Source organism: Zootoca vivipara, chromosome 1, assembly GCF_963506605.1.
Source record: "Zootoca vivipara chromosome 1, rZooViv1.1, whole genome shotgun sequence".
NCBI lineage: Eukaryota > Metazoa > Chordata > Lepidosauria > Squamata > Lacertidae > Zootoca > Zootoca vivipara.
The window spans coordinates 3,969,377-3,988,801 of record NC_083276.1 but is presented as its reverse complement, the minus strand read 5'-3'; the positions used below and the strand labels follow the sequence as shown (position 1 = coordinate 3,988,801).

The window sequence follows — 19,425 nt, the reverse complement described above, 5'->3', positions numbered from 1 at the left end:
AAAGAGCCACAAAAACAAAAAAAGCAAAATAAATAGCAAAAACAGACCTCAAAGTAACATTCAAAATGGAAATATGGCACTCAAATTGGAAGCATAACACTCAAAATGGAGCACGTTTGGCTTCCGAAAAAAGTTGGCAAACCGGAACACATACTTCCGGGTTTGCAGTGTTTGGGTTCCAAGTTGTTTGAGAACCAAGGTACCACTGTACCGTTTTGCTCAGCTATTCACTACCATTCATTCACTTTCTGAAAAATAAGTCATGTCAGACTAATCTGATCTCATTTTTTTGACAGAATTACAAGCCTGGTAGATGAAGGGAGTGCTGTGGATATAGCCTTGATTTCAGCAAGGCCTTTGACAAGGTGCCCCGTGATATTCTTGTAAAGAAGCTGGTAAAATGCGGGCTAGACAATGCTAACATTCAGTGGATTTGTAACTGGCTGACTGACTGAACCCAAAGGGTGCTCATCAATGGCTCCTCCTCATCCTGGAGAGTAGTGACTAGTGGGGTGCCACAGGGTTCTGTCTTAGGCCCAGTCTTATTCAACATCTTTATCAATGACTTGGATGATGGGCTTGAGGGCATCCTGAGCAAGTTTGCAGATGACACCAAACTGGGAGGGGTGGCTAATACCCCAGAGGACAGGATCACACTTCAAAATGACCTTAACAGATTAGACAACTGGGCCAAAGCAAACAAGATGAATTTTAACAGGGAGAAATGTAAATTACTACACTTGGGCAAAAAAAATGAAAGGCAGAAATACAGGATGGGTGACACCTGGCTTGAGAGCAGTACATGTGAAAAGGATCTAGGAGTCTTGGAAGACCACAAACTTGACATGAGTCAGCAGTGTGATGCAGCAGCTTAAAAAGCCAATGCAATTCTGGGCTGCTTCAATAGGAGTATAGCATCTAGATCTAGGGAAGTAATAGTACCACTGTATTCTGCTCTGGTCAGACCTCACCTGGAGTACTGTGTCCAGTTCTGAGCACCATAGTACAAGAAGGATACTGACAAGCTGGAACGTGTCCAGAAGAGGGCAACCAAAATGGTCAAAGGCCTGGAAACGATGCCTTATGAGGAACGGCTTAGGGAGCTGGGTATGTTTAGCTTGGAGAAGAGAAGGTTAAGGGGTGATATGATAGCCATGTTCAAATATACAAAAGGATGTCATATAGAGGAGGGAGAAAGGTTATTTTCTGCTGCTCCAGAGAAGCGGACACGGAGCAATGGATTCAAGCTACAAGAAAGAAGATTCCACCTAAACATTAGGAAGAACTTCCTGACAATAAGAGCTGTTCGACAGTGGAATTTGCTGCCAAGGAGTGTGGTGGAGTCTCCTTCTTTGGAGGTCTTTAAGCGGAGGCTTGACAGCCATCTGTCAGGAATGCTTTGATGGTGTTTCCCGCTTGGCAGGGGGTTGGACTGGATGGCCCTTGTGGTCTCTTCCAACTCTATGATTCTATGACTTCCATGTCTTGTTGGTGATGAAGCTCAAAGACTTCCAGAGCTGAAAGAGATGTGGATACCAGGGCAGTCTTGTGCACAAGAAGATATATTGGCTAGAATCCTAAAATTTGACACTTGATTATACACATACACAAAGGGGGAGGGGGAGAGACCCACTCTAGCTGTGACTGTTTTTTTAACGCTGTGATTTCTACTGCTGCAAGCCACCCTGGGGCTGTCTGGTGTAGGTCAGATAATGAACATTCAACATCACACTATTACAAAGCCTGGAGAAGAGAAGACATCCGTAAGTTTATCCCATCTCCTCCTTGCAGTTCTCCCACAATGCTCAGTAGCGGCCAGCCCAGCCCTCCGCAGACGCTTTTCATCAGTGGGGGAAAGCAGGAACGTAGCAAACTGCCTTCTACTGAGCCAGACCACGGGACCACCGAGCTCGGCACTGTCAAAACTGCCCAGCAGTGGTTCTCCAGGACTTCAGGAGAGTCCCCTGACACTCTGGAGAGGCATTTAGGGGACCGCAGGCGGATCAGGGCTCTAGGCACATGCCTTCCTTGATCTTAGGACTGAGGCCAGTTTAAAAGCAATAACAAATGCACTGTTTGCCTACAGCTGCTGTTCACCTGGCCCCTGAGCTCTTACAGCCTCCATTCAAGGCGGCATAAAGCATAGCCATATGTATAATGTCATTCCCCCAAGATAAAATTAATGCCTAGTGGACCAGCTTTCCCCCATGAGCTCATAAAAGCTTTCAGGTCCCAGCTCAGCAAGCTCTATTAATCACGAGCGGCACTTAGGGTTTTACAGGTCCAAGCTCCAGCTGGGTCCGGATAACAAGAGCTCCATTAAAACCGCTCTCAACTATCAGCCCCATCTGGAAGCCATCAAGGGCCAGTTCTTGGTCATGTGAAGAATGAATGCCAGCCAGCAGCTGGCTCTTTTACAAGGTGGCAGAATTGTGAAAGTTGCTATCGCATCACACCCCTGGGCACCCCCCATGGGGAGGGGATTTTACCCATCGAGCAATTCTGCTCTGGGCGCCCTCCGCTTCCCCCCCCCCCGAGTGCTTTCAATAGGGCCTGTTTTCGCCATACAGCCGTACCTTAGAAGTCTAACGGAATCCGTCCCAGAAGTCTGTTCGACTTCCAAAATATTCAGAAAGCAAGGCATGGCTTCCGGTTGGACATTCGGGTTCCAAAGAATGTTTGCAAACAGGAACAGTCGCTTCCGGGCTTGCGGCATCCGGGAGCCAAAATGTCCGAGTACCAAGGCGTTCGGGATCCAAGGTATGGCTGTAATTAACTACGTTCTGCAACAGGAACAGCATGCTGCTTTTTGGGGTTGGCAAGGCGACAGGGAATGCGCCGCAAAGGGTGGGTGGGTGCTTAATGGGAAGCCACGGAACCATCGAGGAAGCAAACCAAGAGGAATGCTCATTGTCGCGTTGCCACTTTGCAAACAAATCTGAACAAATGCTCGATAAAGACTGGATAAAGGTTGCTTCTGGCCGACGTGCTCATTGAGCATTCGGCCTGATTTGTTTGTAGGGAGATTAGATAACATTGGCTATTTAATGAGCGCTCACACTGGCTTGTTTGCAGGGACGTTAGGCGAAGTTGCGTCAACGCAACTGTGATCCCACAGACTTTCCAGAGCATTTTCCCACTCCTTCCCTTCACACACAAACACACATCTTTTGGAATACTAGGAAGCTGCCTTATACTGAATCAGACCACTGGTCCATCTAGTTCAGTATTGCCTACACTGACCGGCAGCAGCTCTCCAGGGTTTCAGGAAAAGGGCTCCTCTCACCCCTACATGGAGAAGCTCTGCAACTGAGCTAAGGCTGGTTCGTTGCACAAGACCTGCCAATCAATTGTGCAACCTCAATTTGCCAATATGTGATTGAATCCCACCCAAAACAGCAACCGCCTGGAAGTGTCTACAGTCTAACCTCTGTGAGGCAGGGACAGCTCAATGGGTAGAGCATGAGACTCTTCATCTCAGGGTCGTGGGTTCGAACACCACATTGGGCAAAAGATTCCTGCATTGAAGGCACCCGGACTCCCGACCCTCGAGGTCCCTTCCAACTCTACAAGTTTGTGCAAGCAAATCAGAATGAGTTCTCGAAGAACAGCTCACGTGTAGGAGCCATAATTCCTCTCTCACACCACACATACACAAACCTTCCAAAACAAGGCTCCTCCTGGCTCCAGAACGTAGGCTCATTTTGGAACAAAAGACACCAAGAGTTTACAAATGACCTCCGAAAGAAGGGCAGGAGGACCATAGCTGCCAAGTCTCCCGTTTTCCCCGGGAAACCCCCATTTTTTCAGCTGTTCCCAGCCGAAAAAACAGAATTTTTTTTGTTTTCCCCCGGTTTATTCTGGCACAGCGGCCATTTTGGAACTGGGCGGAGCATGCTCTGAAGCGACTTTTGATGCTGCTCTGCCGAGTTCCAAAATGGCTGCAGCGCGACTTCCGGTCTGCTACTTCTGGTCCAGTTCCTTATTTCTCAGGCAGGGACTTGGCAGGTATGAGGAGGACACACAGGCTCTGGTGAGGCCTCAAGAGAAGTCAGCTGAAATCCTTCGGCGAAGAAGACAACACCAAGCCGCCACCATTGAGGTCGCCATTTTCCATGTCCCGGAAGATGCTCCTACACCTGCCCGGAGATTGAGAGGCCGCAGCTCAGGGGTGGAACTACATTTTGCCCACACAAGGGTCAAGGTTTCAGCCCCGGACCGGAAAGGACCGAGAGAAGCTTCTGGCGATGCCCTGGGGGGAAAACCAGCAAATCTGAGTATGGTCGCAGGTTAGAGCAGGAGTCACCGGCACCAAAGGACCCTCCAGGTGGACTACAATTCCCATCACCCCTGGGCCATGCTGCCCGTTTCCTGCTTCCGAAAAATTCTGCGAATTTCACAGCTCGGCGTGGCGTTTCGCCTGCTTCTCCCTTGCTGCCAGGCGGGGGGCTGTTCCTCTCAGGTCCCCTCCAGTCGGCTGGTCTTTCTCCAGCTCAGATACGATAGAGTCTTCCGTGGGGTCCTCTCTTGCTGCCCCCGCTGATGCCATTCCTCTGGGGCCCCCCTCCTCCTCCTCTTCCTTCTGGTAGGTTCCAACGCTCCCCCGGCTGTAGATGGTAAATTCCGGCAGCGACGGTTCCATCATGCTCAGGAAGTCGTAGGCGGGGAGGCGGGGCTTCCACTCGTCACCCGACAGGACAGCTGGGGGCGGGACAGGAAGAGCACATCGGCAAGTCAGGATAGCGCTTACGGTTGCGTTAATAGGTGCCAAAGGACGCAAGAGGAGTTCTGGTCCACCTAGACCACGGATGAGGAGCCACAGGCCAGGAACCAAATGTGGCCCTCAATGCCTCTCTACCAGGCCCCCCCGTTACTCTCCCCAGGCCACACCCCCTCCTGAGCCACACCCCTCACCAGCCCTGCTTTGCATCCTCCTTGAGTGTTTCTGACTGCCTGGAATGTGTCCCGAATATCCTAAGTCTATATATTATATGCTGCTGCTCTTCATTATAAGATCCCGGGGCGGGTTAACAGAATAAAATACAGGATGAAAACAAGTAAATAAGTAAATCCAAACAGCAAAACAGTAACCTCTCCTAATAAATAAGTGTAGAAAACCAAAATAGAGTTCATCCTCTTTACCCAGGGCTTTTTGCATTTTTTAAATTAATTTATTTTTACTACTACTACTACTATTATATCCCACCTTTTCCCCAGACACAAGGCAGCTTACACAAATTAAAGCAGGCTAAAATATTTTTAAAAAGCTTTACAAATATAGAAAATATAATCATTACCAAGTAATTAAACTCGAAAGATCGCTAACTAGCTAGACAGCTAGATACGGATGGATCAAATCTACTAAAGACCATGCATCACAGTGTTATGATGGTTCCCCCCCCCCAAAAAAAAAAACAGTCACTCTATGTTTCTTAAGACCTGCCTTATTTTTGCGACTGTAGATTGCTTCAAAGCATTGCTACTGTGCTTTAATGCAATGTAGGGATCACAACTGAAGAATCCCTGGAAGATAGCCATATGCAGAACACACAGGTCACATGTGGAAAGCTGCAATCCACCCCCCCAAAAAACTGGGGTGGGCGAAGATTTGCCCATGAGCCAGAGATTCCCCCAGGCACGATGGGCTCTCCTTTCCTGGAGGATTTGCAGGATGAGGGCTTCTCCAGGTTTCTCCTGCCAGCTTGCATTTAGTGAAAAGGAATTTGGCGCCCCAATAGCACCGCTCCCAGAACTGGCCTGAGAGCAGCCCTCTGGTATTAACGGGGAGCCTATCAGTAGTAATAATAATAATAATAATAATAATAATAATAATAATAATAATTTATGAACACTTTCACCTGACCTTTCTCCTGAACTTTCTCTCAACAGGAAAAAGAAAGAGGTTGACATTCTGCCTCCCTCTGCTGGTTAAATCATGCCAAGTGAACACATGTAATTAATTAATGCGGCCCCCAGAAAGTTGCCCACGATGGCTCTTGAATGCAGGAATGAATGATTTGGGTTTTAAAGAAAAGGTAAAGGTAAAGGGACCCCTGACCATTAGGTCCAGTCGTGACCGACTCTGGGATTGCACGCTCATCTCGCATTATTGGCCGGGGGAGCTGGCATACAGCTTCCAGGTCATGCGGCCAGCATGACAAAGCCGCTTCTGGCAAACCAGAGCAGCACATGGAAACACCGTTTACCTTCCCGCTGTAGCGGTCCCTATTTATCTACTTGCATTTTGACGTGCTTTCGAACTGCTAGGTTGGCAGGAGCTGGGACCAAGCAACAGGAGCTCACTCCTTCACAGGGATTCGAACCGCCGACCTTCTGATCAGCAAGCCCTAGGCTCAGTGGTTTAACCACAGCGCCACCTGGGTCCCTAGTGAATACATGTAATTAATTAATTAATTAATGTGGCCCCCAGAAAGTTGCCCACAATGGCTCTTGAATGCAGGAACACACTACAATGCAGACTTAACCAATCTGATACTTTCCTCTGATTCTAAGCACTAGAATCCTGACTGATTTGGGTTTTAAAGGAAAGGTAGTGCGCTGCTATTCTGTGGTCAACGCCAATCTCTGTCTCTCTCTTTCTCTCCCCCCCCCCCCGCCTTTCTATATATATATATATAAATTATGTTTGCACAGTACAAACATGAAATACAAAGCTTGCTAGAGAGCAGTTTCGCATGATCTCGGAATCCTTTTCAGTAAGCAACGTGACACGTTGGCTAGCAATAGCAAGATTTCTCCACTGGGTGGTTGTTATCATTTTTATTTTAGAATTACCAGTAAAAAAAAGCAGCCTTTCAGTGGTTAGAATTTCCCAGTGCGAGCGTAACTTCTCATAAGAGAAGTCAAGTTCTCAGTAATGATGGAGGACCTGTACGCTTGAGGGAAAGAAAGCTGGATGCAGGTGGCATTTTTTTTTTTTTTGGAGGGGGTGAAATCTCATCATCAGAAGCCTGGTTCATACTTTTTGCATTTTCTCCAGATCTCCTTTCGCCTTTGGGCGCCAACAACACGGAGCGCCGACAGGAGGAGAGTATTTGGTTAAGAAAGGACAGCTTTGCATACTTACTGCTCGGAACTTCTTGGCCAGATTTCAGCTTTTTGATCCAAGCTAAGATGTTTGCTTCAGAAACCGATTGATCCGGAGGAAAAGCAAACACTTGACCCCCAGAATGGAGGTTGATCCAGAGGAGGAGAGGCAGCGGAGGGACGGAGCTCCCAAAATAGGCCTTTAGGATTCCTCTTCCTGCAGGGGTGTTTTTGCTGCCATTGGAAAAACCAAGAGATTAAATGATAGCACTTAGTGAGTGGAAAAGTAAACAGCTGTGCTCTAAAGAGGCACTTTAAAAGGACCCGGTCTGAGCTCATTGTCAGATGAAGATGCCGTTAAACTGATTTCGATCTCCAGAAGCATATGGGGTTGTTTTAAGCCGCAACCGCAGGCTCTGAATCATGAAGGCCACAGAAAGAGTTTGCCCTGGTTTCTGGGAAATGGCACACTCTTGTGGTGTAAATGGATTCGTTAAAAGCAAAGCAAAATGGAGACTCTACAGCACAGATTGTCAAATATTAAAAGCCATTTGGGTCAAAGCTTTTAACTCACATGCGGGATAAGAAACAAGCAAATTCTAACTCGAGAAACATTATTATTAATTATTATTATTATTATTATTATTATTATTACAGTCATATCTCGGTTTATGATTGCTGCGGTTTGCGATCCATCAGTTTGCGACCGCCGCAGACCCGGAGGTGCTTACATCCAGGTTCCGCGGTGCGCGGGTGTGCAGAAGCGATCTGCGCAGCTCGCGCATGCGCAGAAGCGATCTGTGCAGTTCGCGCATGCACAGAAGCGATCTGCGCAGCTCGCGCAGAAACGCTCTATCGGCACTTTGCGCATGCGCAGAAGAGGCGCTCCGTTTACGACCGGCTCGGGGAGCGACCGGCTCCCCGGAACCAATTGAGTTCGTAAATGGAGGTACCACTGTATTATTGTTATTATTATTAAATTTGTATACTGCCCTATACCCGTAGGTCTCAGGTCAGTTCCCAAAACAAAGTTACAATATACAAAATATAAAACACATTATCAAAATAATCAAAACACAATAAGAATAATCAAAACACATTAAGAATAATCAAAACAATCAATAATACTAATGTATACACACTACAAAACAATACACTCCCCAAGAAAAGCCCCTAAACAATACTCCAGCCCGCAAATACAAGAATCCAAATTAACATTTAACCATTTAAAACAACCCCACCCTCAAAATAAAACAGCACTCACCCAAGCTAAATCCCCACCCCTGTTGAAACAATAATTTGAACACGAGGCGGCTGGGTCTATGCCCTCATCCCACCGTCAAGGTGCCGCCCCACCAGTTTGGGAATTTGTTTGGAATATTAGTTAGCCTTATTATATAATATTAATTTGTACTATTTGCATTAATTGTCAAAGCAGTGAACCACTTAGGTCCAGGGTTAGTCACTGGGAGACTTTCTGTGTTTCCCTAATGCAGCGGTTCTCAAACATTTTTCTCTGGGGCAACACTTTCAGAATAAAAATTGGCTCTTGCCATACCAAATTTTTTAGATAAGCAATACATTGGGGAACAAAAAGAAACAACTCCTAGCAGTGCCTGAATTGATAACACAGAAACAAACTGCTTTAAAAATACAATCGTGGGAAAGGACAAAACAATGCAGCCACATAAGTATATAAATCATTCCCAAAATATAATTAGAAAAGAGCCTCTTACATATGTACCTTAAGCATGTACACAAACTCCGTTGAGAGGTGTGAGCTTGCTTTTGTCAGGTAATCTCATTTCTATTAGGTCTTAGTCAAATAAATTCTCATCTCATCGCAAAAATAAACTTTTCTCTTTTCTGATCTTGCATATCTTTCTGAGTTGAAAATCCCTGTTTACTACAAGATGTCCTCAATATTGCTTGATGTTTTTGCTCTCGTTTTGAAAAAGATATCTAGCCATATTCTGCAAATCCTATACAGTGGTCCCTTGGTTCTCAAACACCTTGGTTCCCAAATGTAGAAAACCTGCAAGTAAGTGTTTCGGTTTTTGAACGTTTTCAGAAGCCAAACGTCCGATGTGGCTGTCGGCTATTGTTTCTGGAGCACCAATCAGAAGCTGCGCCTTGGTTTTCGAACATTCCGGAGATCAAACGGACTTCTGGAACGGATTAAGTTTGCCACTTTTGTTTTTGCTATTTATTTTGCATTTTTGTTTTTGAGGCTTTTTTTGATTAATTCGTTTTTGTGGCTGTGTGGAACCCAGTTCAGCTATTGATTGATTGATTGATTGTGTGACTGCAGAAACAGATAAAAGCCCCCCATCCAAACAATGACTATCATCAGTGCAGGTAAGGGGAAAAAATATTTTAATTTTTATCATGTACAATACCGCCTTATTTATTTTATAGTACAGTACATTGACTGTTGCTTTCGTTTTATGGATCAATGGTCTCGTTAGATCAGGGGTCGGCAAGGTTTACCGGCCATGGGTCCGATCACTCCCATGGAGCTCATCTGTGGGCCAGACTGGCACAGCGTGACACCGGAAATCGCGTCTGCATATGTCTGTGGCACTGGAAATCGCTTCTGGCCACAGTGATCCATGCGACGATCACCTCCAGGCTTGACTATTGTAACTCGCTCTACGCGGGGCTGCCCATAAAGTTGACCCAGAAACTCCAGCGGGTGCAGAATGCCGCGGCGAGGCTCCTTACAGGGTCCCGGCCGCGGGATCACATTCATCCAGTGCTTTACCAGCTGCACTGGCTCCCGGTGGAGTACAGGATCAGGTTTAAGGTGCTGGTTTTGACATTTAAAGCCCTATGCGACTTGGGACCCTCGTACCTACGGGACCGCCTCTCCTGGTATGCCCCGCGGAGGACCTTAAGGTCCACAAACAATAATATTCTGGAGATCCCGAGTCATAAGATGGCTAGATTGGCCTCTACTAGAGCAAGGGTCTTTTCATTACTGGCCCCAACTTGGTGGAACGCTCTTTCCCAGGAGACCAGGGCCCTGCGGAATTTGTCATCTTTCCGCAGGGCCTGCAAGACAGAGCTGTTCCGCCTGGCCTTTGGGTTAGACTCAGCCTGACCCCTGTGTTTCCTCCATCATGGCTTAGACTTATGGACTACTTGAAATGAGGCTGCACTTTAAATTTTAATACTGTATTTTAATCTGTATTTTAATTGTTTTTATGTTTTATTGTAATTCTGTTGGTGTCAGCCGCCCTGAGCCCGGTTTTTGACTGGGGAGGGCGGGGTATAAATAAAAATTTGTTATTATTATTATTCTATGCATGCCCAGACACGATTTCCGGTATGTGCACAGATTTCCGGTGCCACTCGGCAAGTCCCTGCACAGCGCCGCACCAGTTTAGCGCAGCATGCGGGGGACTCGCCGAGTGGGCGACTTGGTTCAGGGGTGGCTCGGGGGCCGGTAAAACGGTCTTCGTGGGCCGCATTCGGCCCATGGGCTACACGTTGCCTACCCCTGCATTAGATAGTAAAATTCATGTTAAATTGCTGTTTTAGGGGTTGTTTTTAAAAGTCTGGAACGGATTAATCCGTTTTGCATTACTTTCTATTGGAAAGCATGCATTGGTTTTGGAATGCTTTGGTTTTGGAACGGACTTCCGGAACGGATTAAGTTTGAGAACCAAGGTACCACTGTACACTGAATATAATAATAATAATAATAATAATAATAATAATAATAATAATAATAATAATAATAATAATTTGATATTTATACCCCGCCCATCTGGCTGGGTTTCCCCAGCCACTCTGGGCGGCTTCCAACCGAATATTAAAACAGTACAGCATTAAACATTAAAAACTTCCCTAAACAGGGCCGCCTCCAGTTGTCTTCTAAAAGTAAAATAGTTACTTATTTCCTTGACATCTGATGGGAGGGCATTCCACAGGGAGGGGGCCACTACCGAGAAGGCCCTCTGTCTGGTTCCCTGTAACCTCACTTCTCGCAATGAGGGAACCGCCAGAAGGCCCTCGGTGCTGGATATCACTGAAATATTGACATGTTCCTTTGACCACCCTTGAATCCTCCCACTACACTTTCCATCCCCTCCTGCCACACCCTCGGAGAATCACTGCCCCAAGGCGTTGCTTACAGGTTCATCGAGCAGGGAACAAACTCTTCCCGGCGCTCTTCTGTGGCCAAACGCCTCATTTCTCCTTCATGGCTTTCACCCAGAGCCCCATCGCTGAACAGGAGGAGCAAAGGTTTCTCCAGTTGGAAGTACTCCGGGAGGTTGCCCACGGTGATTTCGGGCTGCAACAGGAATCAGAGAAAAGTGTGGAGTTGGAAAGGACCTAAAGGGTCATCCAGCCCCACCCCGTGCAATGCAGGAATCCCAGGAGAGGGGTGGGCGGGGAGACGGGACAAATATCACAAGGGAAGGAACGGTTGCCAGATCCGAATCCGAAAAAAAGGAGCTCTGCATCTTTAACATTGAGATCCGAAGCAGAAAATGTGCTTACAAAGGTTTCCAGTAATGCACGGCGGATAACTTCAACCATGTCTTGCACACTGAGCTTTGAGAGGTGGATGACCGTCCTCGCCTCGGGCCTAGCAACCAGCAAAGCTGGAAGGGGCGCCTTATATTTATGGGACCTGGGAGGGAAAAACAGAAAGAAACACATTTCAAAAACTCTTTTGAAGATACAGCCGTCACCCGATGAAAGGAATCTTAGCCAAATCATCGTACAAGCTTTTTACAGCTGGTTTTTCAGTTATATTGGCCTACAGCCATCCAATATAAACAAATAAAACAATACTTTTTGAAGGAAAACTGCACACATTGTTTTCGGGTAACAGATACATTCCGCCTTGGTAGCTAAATCGGTAGAGCGTGAGACTCTTAATCCCGGGGTTGTGGGTTCGAGACCCATGTTGGGCAAAAAGATTCCTGCATTACAGGAGGTTGGACTAGATGACCCTTGGGGTTCTTTCCAACACTGTTGTTGTTTAGTCGTTTAGTCGTGTCCGACTCTTCGTGACCCCACTTCTTCGTTTCCAACACTACAGTTTTATGATTCTATGTCACAGCAAGCATCTCAGAAAAGGCATGTTTTTAAAAACAATACTTTTATCCAGTCCTGAGCGACTCCAGGTTAAGACGGAGAAAGACCCCCAGCCTGATATTGTGGAGAGTCACTGCCAGTCAGTGTGGACAACACTGATTTAGCTGGACCAAGCCCCTATCTCCCAGTAGGGCTAGGAGCACCCCCTGGCCTGAAACCCTGGGGAACTGCTGCCCGTCAGGGTAGACAGTATTGAGCTAGATGGACCAATGGCTTGAATAAGTATAAGGTAGCCTTCCAGCTTCCTATCTTCCCTCATCCTAGCTCATCACTCAAATTCAGGGGTGGAGAACCTTTGGCATTCTGGATGATGCAGCACTCCAACTCCCATCAGCGCCAGACAGCATGCCCGACAGACATTGATGATGGGAGTTGTAGTCCAACAACAACTTCAGGTGGGGGCACAGGTTTCCTATCTCTGCTCTAACCACTAGGCTGTATGTTTGCAATGGCTGGCCTAGACTAGGGGTCAGCAAGGTTTACCTTGCCTGGGCTGGTTCACTCCAGGGGAGATCTCTCCTTGGGTCAGATTGCGCGCGCCAGCCATTTCCAGTCTCTGCGTCTGCGCAGATGCGATTTCCAACACTGCAGAAGCGGGTCCCCGCGCAGCGCATGGGGACTCACGGAGCGGGTGGCTCGGGGGCCGGTTAAACGACCCCCGTGGGCTGCTTGTGGCCCATGGGCCTTAGAGGTTGCTGACCCATGGTCTAAACCAACTGAGTTGCTCAACAAGTTCAGAGCAAGCTAGCAATCCACCTACAGAATCTCGGCATCCTCTTCGTCATAGATTCCTGTTGTGACGTATCCACTGAGGACTCTTCCGGCTCCAACGAAAGCTTCTCTCGCTGTTAAAACAGATAACCCACCCTGTAAATCATTGAATCACAGAAGTGCACAGTTGGAGGGGAACCCAAGGGTCATCCAGTCCAACCCCCCCATCCCCCGCAATGCAGGAATGCCAGCTAAATATACATGAACAAGCAGAGGATTCAAATTCAGAAGACGTTTTCTCTCTCTGGTATCAGCTAAGCCCCGCTTCCCTTTAATGCTTTTCTCATTATTTTTTTGCAGCTAATTAATTATCAGATTAAATCAAAACAGGTTTGCTGGTGTTTATCCAACCACCCCGGCTCAATTTCCTGGAGAAAGCTTAATCCAATGGGTTTATCGCTTTGTGGCAAAATGCAGACCTTGCCTCGAGAGACGAAAGCTCCCTGTCTCCCGCCGTATATCATGTCAGAACCTAATGATGAGGCTCAGCAGCCTGCAGTTAGACAGAGGCCACCCTAGAGATGCTCCTTTTTTATTGTCCAGTCATTATTATTTGCACTTGCGATGGTATCAGGGCAGTCACACACGATCCCGCTTTCAAATACCGTTTTGGGGCAGAGTGCGTTCCCAGTCACTGCAGAGATCCAGTTTTTCCTGGGTTGTTATTATTAATCTTTATCCTGCTTTTTTTGTGCTGTTGTGCAACCAGGCCCCTATCTGGGGGAAACACTGCAATAACACTGGAGAAGCATCGCAGAACAAATAAAAAAGCAGAACCATGTGTGGACAGTTCAGAATAAGCCAAACACCAAGGTTGGTATCATTTAGGGCAGTGTTTCCCAAACTTGCGTCTCCAACTGTTTTTGGACTACAGCTCCCACCATCATCCCATCATCATCAATAATAATAATAATAATAATAATAATCATTTATTTATACCCCGCCCATCTGGCTGGGTTTCCCCAGCCTCTCTGGATGGCTTCCAACCAAATATTAAAATACAATAGTCCGTCAAACATTAAAAGCTTCCCTAAACAGGGCTGCCTTCAGATGTCTTCTAAAAGTCTGGTAGTTGTTTTTCTCTTTGACATCTGGTGGGAGGGTGCCACCACCGAGAAGGCCCTCTGCCTGGTTCCCTGTAACGTCGCTTCTCGCTGGGAGGAAGCCAGCAGAAGGCCCTCAGAGCTGGACCTCAGTGTCTGGGCTGAACGATGGGGGTGGAGACGCTCCTTCAGGTATCCTGGGCCGAGGCTGTTTAGGGCTTTAAAGGTCAGCACCAACACTTTGAATTGTGCTCGGAAACATACTGGGAGCCAATGTAGGTTATGTGGTTTCAGCAGCCGCTCCCAGTCCGCAGTCGAGCTGCCGCATTCTGGAATAAGCAGCCGCAGGACCAGTGGAATAATAATAATAATAAATTTTTATTTATACCCCGCCCTCCCCAGTCAAAACTGGGCTCAGGGCGGCTAACACCAATAAAATTACAATAAAACATAAAAAGCAATTAATTAAAATACAATATTAAAATTTAAAGTGCAGCCTCATTTTAAGTGGTCCATAAATCATAGAATCATAGAATCATAGAGTTGGAAGAGACCACAAGGGCCATCCAGTCCAACCCCCTGCCGAGCAGGAAACACCATCAAAGCATTCCTGACAGATGGCTGTCAAGCCTCTGCTTAAAGACCTCCAAAGAAGGAGACTCCACCACACTCCTTGGCAGCAAATTCCACTGCCGAACAGCTCTTACTGTCAGGAAGTTCTTCCTAATGTTTAGGTGGAATTTTCTTTCTTGTAGTTTGAATCCGTTGCTCCAAGCCATGAGGGAGGAAGCGAGCAGGACCAGTGGTCAGGGATGATGGGCATTGTAGTCCCAAAACAGCTGGGGACCCAAGTTTGGGGAAACCCTGTTCTGGAGAATCCCAGAGGGAGGCAACTCCCCAGGGCAGCAATGTGTGTCTTGATACCATCTCCCTTCCTCATTGGTCAAAATGAGGATGCCAGGGGCCTACCCTGGCAGGGCTGTTGTGAAGGAAAGCAGGATAAGAAACACGTATAATGGTTTCCACAGGTAAAGGGCAATAGAAAGTATTATCACTTCTGGTAACCAAAGGAAATGTTTACCTTCACTCATGCTCGAGTCGAACAGTCCCAAAACAGAAACTGAAGTTTTGACCCTTAAATAGTCTTCCACCTCTTCGGGCGTTGTCAACTTCACCGGACAGGAGGTTCTGCTTCTGCAGATGGAAGAGGAAACCAGGGGAAATACTTTCAGGCCTCTCTACAGGGTCTTTTTCAATTCCTTCCTACGCTTAATGTTACTGCCTGAGATTTTTGGGTACCCCAAGTCTCTCTGGAAAGAAGGGAGATTGGGATCTACTCAACGGTGACTAGGGATGTGGGGCAGATCTGATTCAGTCTGCATTCAAAGGCAAAAGCTTCCCGATACAGACCTGCCTTCAAACTTCTTCTCAAAGTGAGATAGTTCTTTATCTCCTCAACTCCTGAAGGGAGGGCGTTCCACACGGCGGGCGCCACCACCAAGAAGTCCCTCTACCCGGTTCCCTGTAACTTTGCTCTTCACGATGAGGGAACCGCCAGAAGACACTCGGAGGAGGACCTCCGTGTCCGGGCTGAGCGATGGGGGTGGAGATGACAAAGGACTGCAGAAGGCACATTTAAGGCAGAAATCTGTTCTCAGACCACCCACCTTCCATGTGCGCATTAGAGCCAAACACACCAGAGGGATACTTACAGCTCAATGAAGCTTAGCATCGCCTCAACTCCCCACATCCCAGAGTAGACCAGCCACCTCCCCGCTTCCACATACATCTTGATGGTCGGAAACTGGGTGACATTTTGCTGTTTGCAGAGGTCTGGCCAGTCCCAGCAGTTGACCCTCGCAAGCGTAATCTCAGGAGTCCCTGCAAAGGGTTGAGGAGACAAATCCCACAAGGGGGGGGGGTTGAAAAGAACTGGGTGTGCTCACACAGGAGAAGATTGGCAGATAAGGGGAGATGTGCTAGCAGCTGGAAGTGCTGCCTCATGCCGCGCAGTTAACCTGTGGAACTCCCTCCCACAGGAGGCAGCAATGGCCACCAATTTGAACGGCTTCAAAAGGGGACTGGACAAATTCATTAACTGAGAGGGCTATCGGTGGTTGCTAGACAGGATGGCTCGGCTCTGCCTCCACAGTCAGAGGCAGCCATACTTCTGAATCCCAGCTGCTAGAGACCACAGGAGGGAGAGAGGTGCTCTTTTGTTCGAATCCTGATCACTGTTTCCCCATAGGCTTCTGCACCCAGCCACAGCTTTCCAAACTTTTTCATTACAGGTAGGTAGCCGTGTTGGTCTGACGTGGTCGAAACAAAAGAAAAAAATTCCTTCCAGCAGCACCTTAGAGACCAACTAAGTTTGTCATAGGTATGAGCTTTCGTGTGCATGCACACTTCTTCAGATACCTGAAGATACCTGAAGAAGTGCGCATGCACACGGAAGCTCGTACCTATGACAAACTTAGTCGGTCTCTAAGGTGCTGCTGGAAAAAACCTTTTTCATGTTGGCGACACACTTTTGTGAAATGCATCATTTCACAAGACAGTAATTCGGCTTTACTAGCAAAAAGCTCTGCACCCAGCAGATTCCTGCGGTCCGCGGGTGCTTGTTAATAGGCTGCTGCCATCTAGCGGCCAGAATATTTCCCTTGCAATCCAGCCTCTGTTGCCTTTAAAGGGGAAGAGACGAGAGAAAGAGATACTAGTAGAAGCACCACAAGCTCAGAATCAGGCCCTGGCTCCCTGCATCATGTGGGTGTTAGACCATTGTCCACACTCACTGGCAGAGGCTCTGCAAGGATTCAGGAAGGGGTCCTCTCCCTGTCCCACCTTGATGGATCTGGGATTTTCTGCTTGCAAAGGAGATGTACTGAATTATGACCTTTCACTGGGATGCTGGTCAGAGCATGAAGCTCCACGGCCATTATTATTATTATTATTATTAGTAGTAGTAGTAGTAGTAGTAATATACTGTCCTCCATCTATAGATCTCAGGGAGGTTCACAACACAAAAATACTCCCTTCTCCAGAAAAGAAACACACAAAAACCAGTTATTTTTTTTTTGTTACTACGGTACGCATTTTGGGTTTTTATATTGCCAACTGCCTCGTGATCCTCAGGTGAATGGAGCTATGTTGCTGCTGTTTGCATCCATCTGTCTCAAGAGACAATGGGCTGTGCCCTGGGGGGGGGGTGAAGCCAAATTGCGAAGACTGGTCATTCGTAACTGTTACATTAGCGGCGCCCAAATGACCTCTCAGGGCTGCAAGCCTGGTCAATGCGTATGGAGGTCTTTGGCCGGGGAATTTCCAGTCTGGTGCAACTGGCCGTTACAAATACCCAAAGCCACTGTCTTCCTGCAACCACCAGGGAATTGACATTCTGCCAGCTGGCCTGTTGGCCCAAGATAGTCACCCCGCTTGTGTGCCTGAGCAGAAGGCCATAGGGGAAGTCCGGGGGGGGGAGGAGCTGTAAGCGAAAGAGGGGAGCATGTGTGAGCCACAGCCTGTGTGTTTAGGGGAGCTTTTAATGTTTTAATAGATTATTGTATTTTAATGTTTTGTCGGCAGACGCCCAGAGTGGCTGGGGAAACCCAGCCAGATGGGCGGGGTATGAATAAATAATAATAATATAATCGCTAGCTGGCCTCCATACCTTGCAGACGGGCAGCGACTTCGGCGTAGGACTGTATCACGACCAGGGAGACAGCTTCCCCTGATGCCAACAGGAAAAAGGAAAACAGATCCTGTTATTCCAGGCCCCCAGAAATTCCTCAGCTCTGCTCCACAGGCAGGCAAAGTTCCATACAAATGGCAAGTCCATACCAAAAGCATACAGGAATTTAAATTGTGGATAAATTGTGCAATTATAAAAAATATATTGGAAATGTCCAGATCACCATTTACAGTTTATTTGCAGAAACAACAGAATGGACTGGATTCACTGGCAGGATTTGCATAAACTTTCACAATTTCATTTGAGTAACAGATATTTCAGAGAAATGATAAAGGGATTTTATTTTTGTTTGGGGAAAGCAGGATACGATAAAGAAAACTAAATAACTCAGCAGAGGGGGAGCTGAGGGAAGTCCAGAGGAGGGGGAGAGGGAGAATAATTGTAAATAACATGATGAATGAGATTTGTATCATTATCTGTATATATAAAAATGTAAACTGGGCATGTGGGTGTGTTTCCAGTTTTCACTAAAACCACTTGACCGATTGAGGTGAAATTTTGACACAGAATCACATGTGAATGTCCGAAGGCTATAGGAAAGTTTGCTAAGACAGATGTCACACCTCCTCCAGGTAAAACCCCCAAAACCCCATGTTTCAAAACACACCACTCAGACGAAAATGCATGCTGGGAAAAGAACCAGGTTGCAAACCAGTGCCCTCTAGCGGCGGCTACACTGGTACTGCACCTACAGAACCTTCCCTCTCAACAGCACCCAGCTGCCGTTTACATACTAGGCCAAATGGAAGTACTGACTCACCTGGGTGGGGGTTGGGGGGGAGGGGACGGGATAGGTCAGGACACAATGGGGCCAGTCACAGGGATGACCCAGGGGGTGGAGGGAAGAGGGGGGTGATACATCATGGGTCGGGACAGGGTGGGGGGGAAATCACAGGGATAAGCCGGGGGGAGGGGGCGGGATACATCATGGATCGGCACAGGGTGGGGGCAGTCACAGGGATTAGCCACAGCAACGCGTGGCAGGGCCAGCTAGTTTGTTATAAAATTCAAAAAATATTCAAAAAAAAAAGTTCAGATCAAAAAAACACTTAATTACAAACAAGACACCCATAATGAAACTAGACTACAGACTTACTCCCGATGCACAGAAAGAAGGAAAGGCCCAAATGATCATGGAGAAGGTGCTGGAAAGCCAGCGAAAATTTTAAGCTTGATTTTAAGCTAATGGGCAGAAACGTTTAGATCTAATACTGGTTCGTAATGGATGGTGGGAATCTGGAGGAAGGACTGCTCCCTGTTGTCGCAAAACAACTTAGGAGTTTCTGCATGCAAGGTAGAGGTTTTATTACTGAACCTGGAAGACTTTAGAAAATACAGCAACACCCAGAACATTCACTGGGCCCTGGAATTCCCAGGATGCTGGATTTCCACGCCCAATTCGACATTTGCGCTAGAGGAAAGCCCAAATGTAAGAAACAGCCGCAGAACAGAAAGAGCTGGTTCCTGGAAAGGTGAAACACGGAGCTATTGGGGGCTGTTTACTTACAGCTGGCATAGAAGAGCACCGCTGTGGAGTTGGTCTTTGCCAGAGCAGGGGCAAAGGAGTCCTCCGTCAGGGTCTGGATGTGCTCAAGAGGAAGTTCACGCTTCCGGTCCCTGACGACCGATTCCACCACCTCGTCGTCCTGGATCTCTGCAGGGCAAACAACACAGGCTCCTTCTCAAGACAAGGAAAGGAACAGC

General features: G+C 47.4%; 1 protein-coding gene across 2 annotated transcripts in view; it reads right to left on the bottom strand.

Moving 5' to 3' along the window:
* Positions 1-1,513: 1,513 nt before the first annotated feature.
* Positions 1,514-19,425, bottom strand: part of TXNDC16 (thioredoxin domain containing 16) — a 43,909-nt gene continuing 25,997 nt past the window's right edge. For both annotated transcript variants that reach the window (XM_060270813.1, XM_035099983.2), the window contains exons 13-21: positions 19,229-19,375; positions 17,641-17,700; positions 15,686-15,854; positions 15,055-15,167; positions 12,920-13,004; positions 11,557-11,689; positions 11,187-11,347; positions 7,088-7,281; positions 1,514-4,701 (exon numbers count right to left, since the gene is read on the bottom strand). In XM_060270813.1, coding sequence (XP_060126796.1) covers positions 4,397-4,701; positions 7,088-7,281; positions 11,187-11,347; positions 11,557-11,689; positions 12,920-13,004; positions 15,055-15,167; positions 15,686-15,854; positions 17,641-17,700; positions 19,229-19,375 — 1,367 coding nt within the window. In that variant the 3' untranslated portion in view covers positions 1,514-4,396. The remainder of the gene's footprint in view (positions 4,702-7,087; positions 7,282-11,186; positions 11,348-11,556; positions 11,690-12,919; positions 13,005-15,054; positions 15,168-15,685; positions 15,855-17,640; positions 17,701-19,228; positions 19,376-19,425) is intronic.